General features: G+C 45.6%; 1 protein-coding gene across 1 annotated transcript in view; it reads right to left on the reverse strand.

The window, feature by feature from the left end:
- The window catches only part of ITIH6 (inter-alpha-trypsin inhibitor heavy chain family member 6), a 42956-nt gene extending 26298 nt beyond the window's left edge, over window positions 1–16658 (reverse strand). The window contains exons 1-5 of the mRNA XM_024240901.2: window positions 16512–16658; window positions 15347–15501; window positions 10519–10629; window positions 9431–9678; window positions 7076–7245 (exon numbers count right to left, since the gene is read on the reverse strand). Coding sequence (XP_024096669.2) covers window positions 7076–7245; window positions 9431–9678; window positions 10519–10629; window positions 15347–15501; window positions 16512–16613 — 786 coding nt within the window. The 5' untranslated portion in view covers window positions 16614–16658. The remainder of the gene's footprint in view (window positions 1–7075; window positions 7246–9430; window positions 9679–10518; window positions 10630–15346; window positions 15502–16511) is intronic.
- Between the last annotated feature and the right edge of the window lie 946 nt (window positions 16659–17604).

Raw genomic sequence — 17604 nt, forward strand, 5'->3', positions numbered from 1 at the left:
TAAGGAAAGGCATGAACAGACACTTCTCAAAAGAAGACATACATGCGGCTAACAACCATATGAAAAAAAGCTCAACATCTTTGATCATTAGAGAAACACAAATCAAAACCACAATGAGATACCATCTCACAACCAGTCAGAATGGCTACTATTAAAAAGTCCAAAAACAACAGATGCAGGCAAGATTGCAGAGAAAAAGGAATGCTTAAACACTGTTGGTGAGAGTATAAGTTGGTTCAACCACTATGGAAGACAGTGTTGCAATTCCTCAAAAACCTAAAATCAGAAATAGCATTTGACCCAGCAATCCCATTACTGGGTATATAATCAAAGGATTGTAAGTTTTTCTGTTATAAAGACACATGCATATGTATGTCCATTGCAGCACTATATACAATAGCAAAGACTTGGAATCAACCTAAATGTTCATCAATGATAGGCTGGATAAGAAAATATGGTACATATACACCATGAAATAGTATGCAACCATTCAAAACAATGAGATTATGTTTTTAACAGGAACAGAGAAGAAGCTGGAGGCCATTATCCTTAGCAAACTAACACAGGAACAGAAAACCAAATACTGCATGTCCTTAGTTATGAGTGGGAGCTAAATAATGAGAATACACGGACATATAGAGGGGAACAACACACACTGGGGCCTGTCAGAACACCCTCTGGAGGGTGGTAGGAGAGTGAGAATCAGGAAAAATAACTAATGGGGTTGGACACAGTGGCTCATGCCTGTAACCCCAGCACTTTCAGAAACTGAGGCGGGCAGCACTTTCAGAAACCTGAGGTCAGGAGTTCGAGATCAGCCTGACCAACATGGAGAAACCCCATCTCTACCAAAAATACAAAATTAGCAGGGTGGGGTGGTGCATTACTGTAATCCCAGCTACTCAAGAGGCTGAGGCAGGAGAATCGCTTGAACGCAGGAGACCGAGGTTGTGGTGAGCCGAGATTGCGCCATTGCACTCCAGCCTGGGCAACAAGAGTGAAACTCTGTCTCAAAATAATAATAATAATAATTAAATAAAAATAACTAATGGGTACTAGGCTTAATACTGGGGTGACAACATGGGGTGTCTGTAAAACAAACCCCCATGACCCACATTTACCTATATAACAAACCTGTATGTGTACCCTTGAACTTAAAAGTTAAATTAACAAAAAGAATGTCTAGAAGAAATGGACAAATTCCTAGACACATACAACCTAACCATGACTGAAGCATGAAGAAATTAAAACATGAACAGAATAATAACATGCAACAAGAGCAAAGCCATGATAAAAAGTCTCCCAGTAAAGAAAGGCCCAGGACCTGATGACTTCACCACTGAATTCTACCAAACGGTTAAAGAAGAACTAATACAAATCCTACTCAAATTATTACAAAAAATAGACGAGGATAGAATACTTCCAAACTCATTCTACATGGTCAGTATTGCCCTGATGCCAAAACGAGACAAAGACACATCAAAAAATGAAAACTATAGGCCAACGACTCTGATGAATATGGATGTGCATGTCCTCAACAAAATACTAACAAACAACTCAATAACACACTCAAAAGATCATCATGACCAAGTGGGATTTATCCCTGGGATGCAAGGATGGGTCAACATATGCAAAGCAATCAATGTGATACGTTATATCAACTGAATGAAGGACAGAAACCATATGATCATTTCAATCGGTGCTGAAAAAGCATTTAATAAAACTCAACATTTCTTCATGACAAAAACCTTCAAAACACTGGGGATAGAAGGAACATACCTCAATATAATAAACGCCATATATGGCAGACCCACAGCTAGTATCATACTGAATGGGGAAAAACTGAAAGCCTTTCCCCTAAGGACTGGAGCACGACACGGATGCTCACTTTCACCACTGTTATTCCACAATGTACTGGAAGGCCTACCTAGAGCAATCAGACAAGAGAAAGAAATAACGGGCATCTGAATTGGAAAGGAATAAGTCGAATTATCCTTGCTTGCAGATGATATGATCTTATACTTGGAAAACCCTAAAGATCCCACAAAATATATTAGAACTGATAAACGAATGCAGGAAAGTTGCAGGAAACAAAATCAACAAAATAAAATCAGTAGCATTTCTATATGCCAACAGTGAACAATCTGAAAAATAAAATTAAAAAGAAACCCCATTTATAATAGCCACAAACAAAATTAAATACTAGGAATTAACTTAACCAAAGAAGTGAAACATCTCTATAATGAAAAGTATAAAACACTGTTAAAGGAAATCGAAGAGGACACTAAAAAATGGAAAGATATTCCATGTTTATGGATTTGAAGAATCAATATTGTTAAAATGTCCATACTACCCAAAGCAATCTACAGATTCAAAGCAATCTCTATCAAAATCGCAATGACATTCTTCACAGACATTGAAAAAGCAATCCTAAAATCTAAATGGAACCAGAAAAGACCCAGAATAACCAAAGCTATCCTAAGCCAGAAGAACAAAACTGGAGGAATCACATTATCTGACTTCAAATTATACGGCAGAGCTATAGCAACAAAAACAGATTGGTACTGGGATAGAAACAGACACATAGACCAATGGAAAGGAATAGAGAACCCAGAAACAAATACACTAATCTATAGTGAACTGATTTTCAACACAGGTGCCAAGAACATACACTGGGGAAAGAACAGTCTCCTCAATAAATGGTGCTGGAAAAACTGGATATCCATATGCAGAATAATGAAACTAGACCTCTCTCTTACCATATACAAAAATCAAATCAAAATTGATTAAAGATTTCAATCTCAGACCTCAAACTATGATACTATTAATACTACAAGAAAACCTTGGGAAAATCTCCAGAGCATTGGTCTGAGCAAAAATTTCTTGAATAATGCCCGATAAGCACAAGCAACCATAGTAAAAGTGGACAAATGGGATCACATCAAGTTAAAAAGCTTCTACACTGCAAGGGAAATGATAAACAAAGTGAAGAGACAACCCACAGAATGGGACAAAACATTTGCAAACTACCCATTTCACAAGGGATTAATAACCAGAATATATAAGGAGCTCAAACAACTCCATGGGAAAAAAGTCTAAAAATCCAATCAAAAAGGGCAAAAGATTTGAATAGATATTTCTCAAAAGAAGACATACAAATGGCAAACAGACATATGAAAAGGTGCTCAACATCACTGATCATCAGAGAAGTGAAAGTCAAAAACTACAATGAGATATCATCTCACCTCAGCTAAAATGGCTTCTAACCCAGAGACAGGCAATAAGAAATGCTGGCGAGGATGTAGAGAAAAGGGACCCCCATACACTCTTGGTGGGAATGTAAATTAGTAGAACCATATGGAGAACAGTTTGGAGGCTCCTCAATAAACTAAAAATTAGAGCTTCATCATACAATCCGGCCATTCCACTTCTGGGTATATACCCAAAATAAAGAAAATCAGTGTATCCAAGAGATGTCTGTACCCTCCTTTTTCTTACAGTGCTGTTCACAATAGCCAAGACTTGGAAACAACCTAAGTGTTCATCAACAGATGAATGGATAAAGAAAATGTGGTACATATACACAATGGAGTACTATTTAGCCACAAAAAAGAATGAGATCCTGTCATTTGCAACAACATGAATGGAACTGGAGATCATTATGTTACATGAAATAAGCCAGGCACAGAAAGACAAATCTCGCATTTTTAGATCACTCATCAGTGGGAAATTTAGATGAAATTTTTCATTTCATCTAAAAATGAAAAATGGAGATAGAGAGTAGAAGAGTGGTTACCAGAGGCTGCGGCGAGTGGGGTAGTGGGGAGATGGGGGGCGGAAGCCAGGGATGGTTAATGGGTACAAAGAAAAGTGAGAAATAATGGATAAGACTTAGTATTTGATAGCACGAAAGGGTGACTATAGTCAATAATAATTTAATTGCACATTTAAAAATAAGTAAAAGAGTATAAATGGATTGTTTGTAACACAGGGATACATGCTTGACGGAATCGGTACCCTGTGATGCGATTATTACGGATTGCATGCCTGTACCAAAACATCTCACTTAACCCGTATACACCTACTGTGTACACTCAAAAATTAAAAGTAACAACTTTACTAAAAAACAAACCCAATGTCTGTATTTTGAGTCTCTTGGGACTGCCTTCCCCGCCCATGAATGTCACAGTTGAACATGGATGACTTCTGCTGTCTTCAAAAGTCGTTTCCCCTGCGATCTGCGACAGTGAACTCTCCTTATTCTCCTACCGCCTCTGTCTGCCCACTCCCTTCGCAGTGCTTCCCAATATTTGTCAGGTCAAAGCATGAAAAGAAAATGATTATGCTGGTGCAGCTCAATGGAGTGAACCGCTGGGGACTGGGGCTCTGGGCAGGCTGTGTGCAGTTGATGGGGCAGCTGAGGGTATCCATAGCTGCTGGATTGGGCTGCTTCACCTTAGCTTTGCCTTCAGGGATTTTCCCTTCTGGCTCCACACACGTTCCCTGGGTGACCTCCCTCTGTCATTTGGCTTCCACCACAGAACCCATATCAATCACTCTGCATCTCTTCTCCCGTCTAGGGCTCCCACAGTTGCCCCTCACCAGTGGGTGCACATTCACTGTTGGACATGTGCCCCAGGATGTTTCAAGAAGCCTCTGATGCATCCTGCCCAAGCAGTGAATTCCTTGTCCTGCCCCCACGTGGCCCTTTTATGCCTTCCTGGTCAGGGGCACCATCATCCACATGGTCACTCTGGAGACAAATCTGAGTTTTGCCTTCAATCCTCGGGTGGCCCCCATTCCCCGCAGTGAATCAGCCTCCTGTTGCTTTTCTCTGCTGGATACTTCTCCAGGCCACCCTCCTCTTCATCCCTAACTGACAAAGCCCAAGCTCAGGCCTCATTCGTCTCAGGTTTCCTTCTTCTACTGAGACCTCTCCCATCCATGCTGCTTGGAGGCAGTGGCTGGGACCCTGTAAACACGACCTCACAATGTCATTTTATCTCATGGCTCCCTGGTCACCAACAGGACAAATCCCATGTTCCTTTCGTGGCCCTGCAGGACTCTCCAGCCTTCTATGTGGCTCTTTGGGTTTTTCATCTCAAATCTCTGCTCCAGAACGCCAAGCTATTTGCAATTCCATACACACGTTTGGTGAGTTTTAGCCTGTTTCTTTTTTCATGCAGCCCCCGCTCTGCTGGAATGCCTTTCCCTCCCACAGGCCACCTCCCATGGCCCACTTTTATTCATCCATAACACACAGGTCAGCCTTGGTCGCCCTCAGGGAGCCTTCTGGAACTGGCTTTCCTCTTCATTATGGCTTCCATCTTACCTTGTGTGTCATGGAAAGGGCACTTCTACCTTAGTGTCAGTATTGGGTTTCTGCATCTCACTCAGAGACAAGTAGGCTGTGTGTGTGATACCCTTCCGGGTTCCCAACGTTGGCCAACACAAGGTATGACACAGATTAGGTGCCCAGTGAGCCCCAGCAGGGTAGATGATCTGATGATGTGCTCGGCTTTGAACGAAGGGCACACTCAAGTAGGAAGTGGGAGATGAACTGAGTGTTCCTGGCAGGGTGTCAGGAGGGGTAAGGGCTCACGGTGCATGGGAGTTCCTGGTTGTACTGGTCAATGCCTTCCATCTATATTTCAACCGCTGGCAGCTGTGTTAATGGTAAAGAATAAACCAGCAGAAGAATACCTCCATGAGCTAAACACACCCACATGACAGAACACCAGGTTAAAGCCCCTGCTGCCACCTGCTGGCAAGGTACCCTCGGCTCCTATCCTGGCAGGAGAATAACTTTTATTCCCCCTGCACAACAGACTGAGCCACACCTCTGTGCCTCTGCACATGCTGTTCCTTCTCTCTGCATGTCCTTCCCTTCACCTGATCGACTGACTTGCAGATATATCCAATTCATCTTTCCCATGCTTACTTAAATTCCAACTCCTTTAGGATGACGGCCCTGAAACCCTCCTCCACTGGCACCCCCGCAGAATCCATGACACACTTAAACACAGCACCTAGAACATTTGATGACCGACAAGGCTCTGTGTATCTGGGTGCTTCAGGATGGGGTGATGGCAGAGGGAGATGAGTGGCTGTGTCCGACTCACTTCTGAGTTGTCAGAGTCAATGAGTACACGACTGGCCTAGTTCACATATTCATTCAACATATGAATGAATGAATGTTGCAGGAGAAAAGGTTTAACCATAGGTCACTTTTAGTCCAGGGCAGACAAACGAATTGTTGGTGGGCTGGAGTCATCAAGGAGGAGGTGTTTCGGCAGTGTTTCAGGAACACGAGGATGCTGAGCAGTGGAGCAAGGAGGAAGAAGTCATTCTCAGGGCAGCGGCCACCATGAGCAAATGCTCACACAGAGGAGAGGCAGGCTTGGGTGTTTTGGAGAAAGGTGTGATATGGTGTGGGGCAGCTGGAGGGTGGTTTGTGTGCTGGGGTTGAGAGTCCTGTGGTGGGAGAGGAAGGGTGGGACCAGATGTCTCAGGCTGCACTGCCATCCTTGTGCTCAAGCCAGGGCCCTGGGATCAGTGCTCTGTGCTTTCCCATCTGGGAGAGTGTGGGACCTCTGCTCTTTCTTCATGAATGTGGAAACTCAGAATTGAAGGGCTCCCTGTTTAGGCAGATGGCTCCACTGAAGCAATAAGGATTGTTGAAAGCCGAGAGAGAGCAAGGAAGCCCAAGAGAACACAGGAGAGTATAGGAGCTGCAGAACGCATGAGAGTCCATAAGCTTGGGTGCCCAGTTAGTGGCCAAGGGTTTACTTTGCAGAAGGACTGTTTTCGAGTAGGCTATGACTTGATTCAGTTAGGGATGGGTCCTTTGGGCACTTGATTCACTGGAGACAGTTCCAAGTCTCCAACCCTTTGGGGGATTCGATGTGCCTCCCAAGGTTGAAGCCATGTGTCTTTTCATGTCAGCCTATCCTTGTTCGCTAGCTCTCGCTTATCCCTAGGGAAACTGGTGTGAACAGCTGGAGAGGCCCGAGCATTGCTCAGGCCTGTTTGACTCCAGAGCGCATCTTCTCTTCCCTTCCCCAGGCCCCCTCACCTGCACGTCTCCAATGATGTCCTCCATGACCACATCATACTGAACCAGGAAGTCAGCCATGATGCCTGAGCCAGAGATGGACGACTGGTCTTGCAATGTCGGGCAGTAGGTGATTCGGACACAGGTCTCTCCCTTCTCAATCCTGGTGGATGGGGGTGAATCCACCTCACCTGTATGGGTGGGGAGGATCGGGGCGTGGTGGTACAGAGGACTCGCAAGACAGAAGAACCACAGAAAGGGCAGCACAAAGGGTGCTATCTGGGGAGGGTGAGAAGTCTAACTCCTCCCCAAACCTCTGGTGCCTCCCGCCTACATCTTTCCACCTGCCCCATGCTCCTCTCCCAGTCCCACAGCCAGCTTCTCTCTGCATCCTCCATTGAGCCCAGCCGGACAGACCCAACCTGGCCATCAGCTCCCAGGCCCTGGCAATGTGGCCCTCACTGGCAATCTCACCCTGCCTCATTTTCCATGCAACCTGGGGCCCAGTCTTTGGAGGCGTGGCATGTCCGGAGGTACACCAGCAGCCCTCGCCTCCTCCCAGAGAGGCAGTGCAGTGAGTGTGTGTCCAGGAGACAGACAGACAGACACACAGACAAGGTCTAGGTCTCCTCCCATCCCCCCACTGCTGTGGGAAACAGCAGCCTAGCAAGGTTGTCCTCTGGATCGGATTTCATATTTCTTCTTCCCTCTCTGCCTTCTGACTTTGGGCATCACGTGTGTGAACAAGCCTTTTAGAGTCTCATGAAATCACAGATGAATCTCTAGTCCCGTATGTTTGCTGAGCTGGCCACAAGATCAACTCCTCTGGAATCCAAGACAAATGTCCATTTAGAAATGTCACTGTGCCTCCTTTTTTTCCAGAAAATGGAAACTTGGGAATTCTGCTCCCCCTCCTTCCTGCCACAGCTGTCAGGAAGCTCAGGGGCACACTGAGCCCCATACTCTCTGAGGCGCCTGCTCACATACATTCCCTTGGCTTCCTTCCTCTCAGAGCTCTTTGTTCTGTTTTCTCCCCCACAGGATTGGTTCTACCCTCTGTTTTAACCTTTAAGGAGAATGGGGGAGGGACCTGCCATTTATAGCTTAGGGCTGAAGAGTGCGGCCTGCCCGGACTCAGATGGCCTGTGGGTCCAGGTTCCAGCTGCTGCTGTGTGTCCCTGGACAAGAGACTCATTCTCTCTAAGCCTCTGGCTCCTCATCTACAGCACAGGCATGACCGCAGCTCCTACTTCATAGGCAGTGCTTGTGGGAAATAAATGAGGCCATTCATGTAAAGCGTTTGGAGCCATACCTGCAACTCAGTGAGTGCCACCTAATGCTAACGAGTAGAATGATTGTGCAATCTTCTCTGCACGACGTAGTTGGGAGGGAGGAATTCTCTCAAAGTCTCACAGTGGTCCTGAGCTGTAGATGGCATCTCGTCCATTTTACAGATGGGAAAAGTGAAGTCGAACAATGGAGTGACTGGCTTTGATCGTCCCACATTAGGGGAGTGTCAGCACTGGGATTTGGATCCAGTCTGTGTGTCTGTCTGTGTCTGTTACATCCACTGTCCACCCAGTGCCTCTCTGGGTCAACAGAGTTGAATGAGTTGGGACCTCCAATGCTAAACAGCTTTGGAGGGGCTGCCACATGAGCCAGGGATTTCTCTGCACCTGTCCTCTCATCTCTCAGATGAGGTGAGCAGGCCAGCTCCGTGATTCTCCAACCTGGCTGGATGTCAGTGTCGCCTGAGACTAGTTGATGACACAGCTTCCTGGGCCCCACCCCCATGCTACTGAACCAGACCCTGAAGGCTGGGCTCCAGGAATCTGCATTTCTAGGAGCCCATGTTGTGATTCTGATGTAGCCAGTCTGGGCTTCCAAAACCTCTAGGTGATATTGGAAGCAAACCTCTGAGGCAGGATGCTTCTCTTCCCTCCAGGGCCTGAGATGGTGTCCTCCAGGGAGCCTGCACTTGCTGTGCACTCACTGTCCTGCCATTCTCAGTGGGGATCCAGGGAAAAGCACGATTTGGCCAGTGTGGCTTCTACAGCCTTCAGCATGGTTAACATATGATTTAATTTCATTAGCCCACCCAACAAACCCTCCCTTATCACTGATGTTTTTTTTTTAGGGAGATCAAGAGTCTGGGAAGTTTCTAATGCGCCAGGTCATACAGCCTGTAAGGACCAGGCCAAGGTTAAAATCCAAATATTTTCACCTTCAAACATGCCCTCTTCTCACTGAATCAGGAAGGAACTTGGCAGTGAGTACAGAGCAGAAGTGGCACTAGAGGGAAACCCAGTGGAATCGATAAGGTTTTCATTCAGTGAAGGCCAGTCTGATGGGTGACCCATAGTGCTGCCCACATACTTGCATGGGCATTGGTGCGCAGACGGCTGGTCCTCAGGGGTGGTATGTGCACATAGGAGATGCCTGTCCTTTCTGACACTGTAACCTCTACGCTCAGCCTCTTCACCAATTGGCCGGGCCTCAGGCTCACCACGAGCTGGTACTGGCCCTGGTGCCGCTGAAGCAGTTCCTCATAGGCCAGGGAAAAAGTCACCTCTGTGCCTGCTGCCAGGCTGGTGGAGATGCGGAACTTCTCTGATTCCCGGTCCCTGGGCAGGAAATGGAGGATGGTGGGAAGAGAAAGGGATCTTCTGAGGAGTACAGGGGCTGTTAGATGACCTAGTTTTGCTCCCCCCAACCCTGGTCCCAGCCGACCTGACTAGGCTTCTGGTTCAGCTGAGTCACTGGCCCATGGTCCGTCATCCATGCATCCACTTATCAATCTCTCTCTCCCTCCCTCCCTCATTCAGCCTCCTAAATATTCTGCTTGAGAAATTATCTCACAGGTGGTCCACCCTTAAGGGAACTTAGTCCATGAAGATCTGAATATAGAACAGACCAACTAGGGTCTAATGATTCATTTTACAAAGAGTTTTCAATTTACATACAATGCCTCAGCCCCTTCAAATAGACCCTCCCACTATCCTCTCCCCTATGCTTTTGAAGGAGCTTGTTTATATGGCAGTAACTCAGTTTGCTGGAGCCAAAGCTAAAGTTTTTGCTCTATGAAACTCTCTTGGAAGCTGGGAGGAAACATTGAAGGAAGACAATATATTTCTGCCCACTGAATGGAACTCAGGAAACAAAATTCAATTTAGAAAAATCTCACTTGCATATAACCTTCCTGGAAGGTGCCAATTCTTAAATAAGCCACAATCTGCTGACAGTAGAAAAGTGGAAATGGGGAAGTAAATTTCCATTTATTGAACACCCACCCTGTTACAGGCTCTGATATTCATTAACTCACATCATCTTCACATGATCCTATGAAGTAGAGGTCATGTCCCCACTCTGCAGAGATGGAGACTGAGGACCAGAGAGAACGTGCATCTCCCCTGATCACACAGCTAAGATGATTAAGTCATGATTTGGACTGGATGGGGACTTACCTGATGCCTACATGAGCAGCTGTCTTTCCCTGCTGATGTGCTTCTTCATAGATTTTCTTTGCCTGGTGCTTCTCTTTGACTTCTGCAATGTAGACTTTATTGTTGATGGTCCTAATGGGGCAGAAAGAGGAGGGACAGCAGAGACAGAGAAAATAAAGAGTTGGTCAGAGACAGAGAAAGAGACACATGAGGTAGAAAGAGGAGGATAGAGATAGGGAAAGAGAAAGAACAACACAGTGCCATAAAGCCCCAGTGTGAGCGGCAAAAAGAGAAGAAGAGGAAAGGAGAGGGCGATAACAGAGTGAAGTAGTTATCATTATCTCCATTTGTCAGATGGGGAAATAGAGGCCACACAGCACATGGTGGATCTGGTTGTTAGAGTTTTGTGTTTCCCAAAGTGTTGAATGAATTCTACCTTTTGGCACACGACATAATTTTAGGTACGATATAACCAAATATTTTTATTATAATTGTTATGTATTTACAGTAATGTTTATTAAATTACAACTAGCACATTAAACCCATGATCTCATAGATATTGTTGCTCAGAATAAAACTAACTCAGATCATCTCAGAAAGTATACCTATTGAAAAAATATATTGGGTAAATAATATGGCCATATTAATATAAAAATATATTAAGTAAATACTATGGGTGGTATAAGTGGTAAAAATTGTGAAAGAAGTGTGCAAATTGTTGCAAAGTCTTCTGGGCCTGACTAGGGAGGAGGCCTTGTCCTCAGGGAGCTCAGAGACTGATGAGTTACAAGCAGACTTGCTTACCCCCATTTTCCCCGTTTCTCTAAGGAAGGTGATAAAGTGAAAAGAAGCTCAAAGAAGAGAGAGAACACTTTTGCTCAAGTCTTCAGGAAAGGGTCCTAGAGAAGGTAGCCTTCAAGCTAGGCCTGAAAGACAGGGAGGATATGGATAAATAATCCTCACTGGCCATGCCTTCTCAGTTTCCTCTGTTGGCTCTTTCTCTTCCTAACCTCTGAATCTTTGGAACACTCCAAGGCTCTGTTGTCAACCTTTTATCTTCTCCCCTCCCTCCCTCTCCCCTTCTGTCCTCTATTCTTTCTACATTGGCTCTCTAGGTGATGTCATTTAGCACCATGGCCTTAAATATCATTTATATACAGATGCCTCCCAAATCTGTATCTCCAGTGTGGACTTGTGCCCTGAACTCCATACCCATCCAATTTCTTACTTGACATCTCCACTAGAATGTTCCATAGACACCTCAAGCTGAACATATCCAAAACTGAGCTCCTGACAACTCTCCCCTCCCAAATCTGCTCCTCCTCTGGTATCTTTGTTTCAGGACATAGTTGCTCAGCTAAAAATCTTAGAGTCATGTTGGATTCTCCTCTTTGTTTCACAATCCACATCCAATCCATCAGGGATTTTCAGCTCCATCTTTAGAAGACATCCACAATCTGACTGACTTCTTACCACTTTATTTGCTGCTGCACCCCTGGTGCCTGGAATAGGGCTTGGCACAGAGGAGGTGCTCAACAATTATTTGTGGAATGGACATCCTGGACAGACAACAGGAAAACACAGAATGTGTTTCAGGGGACAGCAAGTAGTTAAATTTGACTGGAGTGGAGGGGCAGGGAAGGGAGGTATGGAGAGAAAGTTGGAATGGTTGAGTGGGCCTAGAGAATAGGGGGCTTTGAACACAAGACTCAATGAGCTCATGCAGCAGCAAAGACTTTTTGCCATGGAGAATGGAGAGTCTTGGACAAATCTTGAAAAGGGGAAGGATGGATCAGAGCTGGCCTTTGAGGAGTGATGGTTGGGTGTCCTAGAGAAAGTTAGTGCAACTCTGTAGGACGCAAGTACAACAGTTTCCATTTTACAAGTGGAGTAACTGAGGCACAGGTATCAGGAAAGTTGCTTGACCAAGGCAGCAGCTTCCAGGAGCACTGGGGGAGGATAGGCTGGTGGCAGAAGAGACCACTCAGGGAAGAAGTGTTTCTAGGCAGCTGAAACAGATTATTGCTGTAGCTGGGCTAGTGTGGGGGTGGGCCGAGCTGGCACCTTCCCAAGGTCTCCTGGGGGGTGAGGGGGGTAGGGTGGAGCTGGTCTGGCAGCAGGACACTGGGGCCTCTGTGTGTGTGCTGCCTCCAGCCAGCATACTTTCCACAGAGTCTGCCCAAGAACATTTCCTCCAGCTTGCTTTGCTTAATTTTTTTTTAAAAAATCTGTTGGTGTTTTTTTCAATTGAAGCAAAAATCCAAATTCTGCCTGACTACTTGGCCCTTACATCATTTGACTGCCAGCTTCTCTGGTTAGCCCCCCATACTCCAAACTCACGCCTGCTCTTTTTGGTCCTTGATTCCTCTGGGTACCAACATGCAATGATCTTAGTCCCTTCAAATCTTACCCATACGGAAATCCTGCTTTCAGGGAGCCCTCCTTGACTGCCTCAGCACTTCTCCCCCAAACTCCCTGGCTCTGACTCCATACCAGTCCCCTCCTCTAACCCAATCCTTCTCCAGGGGAAGTGCCAGGAGGTTCTTGATGGCACAGCCTAGGCCCACCCCAGGGCTGCTGTTTGAGGTTTTACAGATTATTGATGGCACAAGAACCTCCTCCCAACTAACAGGGACAAGCGGGGTGAACAAGGGTGGATATTCTGCTTGTGGTGGGCTCACTTATCTGGTAAATCTGATAGTCCCTCTACCCAAATCCAGGGGCCTTTTTGTAATTCACGCTAAAGTGTGATACTGGCTACTGAGGCCCTACTAAGCTTTCCCTTTATTTGCTCCAGCTCCCTTGTTTATCACCTCAACAGGGTACTGTCATCTACCAGGTCTAACAAGCCGAAAAAAGGTAAACACCATCTATATTTACTTACTCTCCACTGCAGTCAGGTTGTTTCTCCCTCGATAGTCTCTCAGATCCACCACCACTGTCCTGCTCCCACCTTCAGCATCCCCTACGTGGATTCTGTCCCTGTTTGCCTACTCAGCTCCTGGCCACCTAGCTGGCCCCTCCAGTCTGCTACCACTTCACAATCACCTCTGCTTGCTTAAAACCTTACCATGTCTCCTTATTATGGCCCATGCTTATTTCTAAAGAGAGGTGCACATGTCCCAGGGGATGCTGGAGACAAATCGAAAGGGAGTGGAAAAATAATACTCATGCTCTATTTTAGGGCTTTTTCCTTATCCTTTAGGGATTAATATTTATATGCTTCATAATGTACCTAATATATTTGCTCAGCAGTATATTTATATAATGCATAAATGAATAACTATATATGTTTTGGGAGTATAGGATCAAGTTTTTCCTGATAGGTGTGCAAACACATAAGATGGTTTGGAGACCATTAAGTGAGACCCAAGGAGGTGCTCTAACATTGGAAGTCCTCCACAGCCTACTCTTTCTCTGCCTCTCACATCTCATTTTTTTTTTTTTACCGCTCTTTTACCTCTTGTCTGTCCCTGACAGTACAGTGACACAGAAGTACTTGCAGTTCCCCTAATTGAGGGAACATTTGTGCCTTTATTCCTTTTTCCTGGATTCCTCCAGTCCTGCCCTCACCCTAGTTGCCTGGTGAAGATGTCCTATTTCAAGCCTCAGTTTAGGCGTTATCTCTCTGAGGTTTTCTCCACCAGCCTGGGAATAGGAAACTCACCATTGTCTTCTGGTCCACTTCACCATTCCAACCATTCCACATTCAGACTTCTCTTTTTCCTCAGCATACTTTATTAAAGTAATCTACTCACTGCTCCCCAACCCAATGCTCTTTTTTAGAGACAGTCTCACTCTGTCACCCAGGCTGGAGTGCAGAGATCATAGCACAGTGCAGCCTCAACCTCCCATGTTCAAGCAATCCTCCTGCCTCAGCCTTCTGAGTAGCTGAGACTATAGGCATGCACCACCACACCCTGCTAATTTTTATTTTTTTTCTAGAGATGGGTTCTCCCTATATTGCCCAGGCTAGTCTTGAACTCCTGGCCTCAAGCAATCCTCCCACTTCAGCCTCCCGAAGCTCTGGGATTACAGGTGTGAGTGAAACTGTGCTGGGCCAGTTTCCTTTTTTATATCCCCCCCTTAAATTGTGAACTCTCTGAGACTAGGGACTATATGCAGTTCACCTTCCTCTTTCTGTTGGACTCAGCACAGTGTAAGTCACACACTCAGCACCAGGAAATGTTTGTTTAAAAAGCAATAAAGCTAATATTATCAACTACTTAATATGTGCCTGGAGCTAATTTTAGCATATGTTTCCATGTATATTAGTTCATTTAATCCTTGAAAGTGAGTTCTGGCCGGGTGTGGTGGCTCATGCCTGTAATCCCAGCACTTTGGGAGGCCGAGGTGGGTGGATCACGAGGTCAGAGATTGAGACCATCCTGGCTAACACGGTGAAACCCCGTCTCTACTAAAAGTACAAAAAATTAGCCGGGTGTGGTGGCATGCACCTGTAGTCCCAGCTACTTGGGAGGCTGAGGCAGGAGAATCGCTTGAACCTGGGAGGTGGAGGTTGCAGTGAGCTGAGATTGTGCCACTGCACTCCAGCCTGGGCAACAGAGCAAGACTCCATGTCAAAAAACAATGAAAAAAAAAAAAAGAAAGAAAGAAAAAAGAAAGTGGGTTCTAATTTTATCCCCATTTTGTGGATGTGTAAAATGAGACTCCCAGAAATGAAGTAGCTTGCCCTGGGTCCCAAACTGGCAGAGCCAGGATTCAGACTCAAGAAGTCTGATCTCAGAGTGCATTCTCTTAATCACTATGCTCTGCTGACAGAATAAGCACAAGAATGAACAAATATATGCACAAATGAATGAAGTGGTGACTTTGGAAGCAGACTTACATACTGAAATTGGAGATAAAGGCAAGATGAGGCAGATCCAGGTCAAAGATGGCTTCATGGGCTTCAGCATGTGGATTAAACAGGACAGAGGTGACCAACGTGTGGGCATAGCGAGACACCACCGTGGAGCGCATAGAATAGCTTGTCATTAACAGCTGAGAGAGAAGACAGGAGGAGGTGTTTTAGGTAGACTATGTCCTCAGCGTAGATGGGCTAGTATTTGGGAACCCAAGATTCCTACACAGGCCTCAAAGTATACAGGTGGATAAACTAAGGCCTAGAGAGGGAAAACAGCCTCTGTCATCCATTTGGTGGATCTGCCTGATTACTTCAGCAAGCTTTATCAAGTCTCAGAACCCAAGACTCAGAAGATTAGAGATCAAGGGACCTCTCTGGACAAGCACTTCTCTAACTTTGATGTGCACATGAATCTCCTGGAAAGCTTGTTATAATGAAGATTCTGATTCAGCAAGACTAGGGTGAGGGCTGAGATTTTATCTTTCTAAAAAGCTCCCATGGGATGATGCTGGGACTAGTCCACAGATTTCACTTTGAGTAGCAAGGCTTTAGAATATAGCAGAGCAGCCGCCATTCATTGAATCCTACTCTGTCCAAGGCACTGTGATAAATATTGATTTTTTTCTCCTTTAGGATCTCAGGTGTAAAGAGTTGCACTTATAAGCACAATCATGCACCGCAAGCATGGTAAGTATCTGGCATCCATGATGAGGGCACACAGCAAGTACAATATCTATCTTCTTCCTCTCCTTTCTTGAGGCAATGGTCCCTCTATCTACCCACATGTGATGCAGAGCTAGGTCCTTCCCAGTGTGGGGCAGTGGGAAATGAGGACGATTTGAGATCAGACGGTTCTGCCACTTCCTAACTGTGTCTTAACCTTGGAACCTCTGTTTTCTCTTCTCTATAATGGGGATAATAATATAGCCCATCTCACAGAGATGCTGTGAGGACTAAATGAAATAATAATTCTGGGATCCCTGGTGTAGCACCTGACATGTGCTCAGCAAATAGTACCTTTTTTCTCTGGCTCTAGCTTCTCAGTCATAGGACTGAAGAAACACACTGAATAACCTTCCCAAATTTCCCCCAAGAAGCTAATTTTATCACAAATCCCCAAGCTTTGTTCCCTCATCCCAGAACTGACCTTTGTGCTTGATGAAGCAGGGACAGGGGGTCCCTGGTATGTCAGTTCAAGAAGAATGGTCAGCAAAAAGCTAACACAGATGAGGTACCTCCACCCAGACATGATGACACCTCTGGCCTGGATCTGTTGTTCACATCCAGAAGATCTGAACCCAATCTCCAAACCCTTGCTCTTTTAAACCTCCAGGTATCCCTTCTCTTGAGAGGGAGGGACCATCCTGAAGGGTGGGGAAGGCTCTGAATGTGGCATTGAGGCTCACACAAGTCAGGATTGTCCAAGAGCTGGGGCTGGCATCTTGCCTGGAGAAGGGCCAGTTCCATGCTTCCTTTTTTCCCCTCATCCAGCTGTAAGATGAATGGAAACTAAACATACCAGAGTGCTGGGTCTGTCTGTTTGCTGTGTTGGCTCGGGGTGGGGTTTTTCTTTCCTATAAACATCCACAGGAGCCCAGTAACTGGGGCCAGAGAAAGGTCACTTAGCATTGATCATCTTAAAAAGGTAGTGGCGATGAGAGAGGGATTGGCAAGGTAAGCCCCCAATACTGGTCTTCCCTGGTATTGACTTTAGCCTAGTGCCGGGAGGGACTTACTCAGGATCCCATAACAATTTAGGGGTCCCATAGACATAATAAGACTTACAATCTCTAGAACAGCCAGAGGCCAAGACAGGCTGGGGCAGGACTGAGAAAGAATATAACATAGTGGTTTCAAAATACAGGCTCTAGACCCAGACCACATGGGTTTGAATCTCAGTTCTGCCACTTACTGACTGTATAATATTGAGCAAGTTAATTAACCTCTCTGTAGCCTCAGTTTCTTCATCTATAAAATAAGAATAGTAATAGCACCTACTTCATAAAGTTCTTATGAAGATTAAGTGAGTTTGTACTTTTAGAATGCTTGGCACATGGTAAGTGATCAGTAAATAGCTGCTAGGAGGGCAGGATGAGGCATGACAGAGATCAAAAGTCTGGAAAGCTCCCTGTCCTCAGAGACCTGAGTGGAGGGAGAAGGGAGACGCTGAGGTGCTCTGGACTCAGGATCTGCAGGTCCTGTGGAGGATGGGGGGGGCGCGAGGAATGGGGCTGAGAAAA

This window comes from Pongo abelii, chromosome X (genome assembly GCF_028885655.2).
Source record: "Pongo abelii isolate AG06213 chromosome X, NHGRI_mPonAbe1-v2.0_pri, whole genome shotgun sequence".
Classification (NCBI taxonomy): domain Eukaryota; kingdom Metazoa; phylum Chordata; class Mammalia; order Primates; family Hominidae; genus Pongo; species Pongo abelii.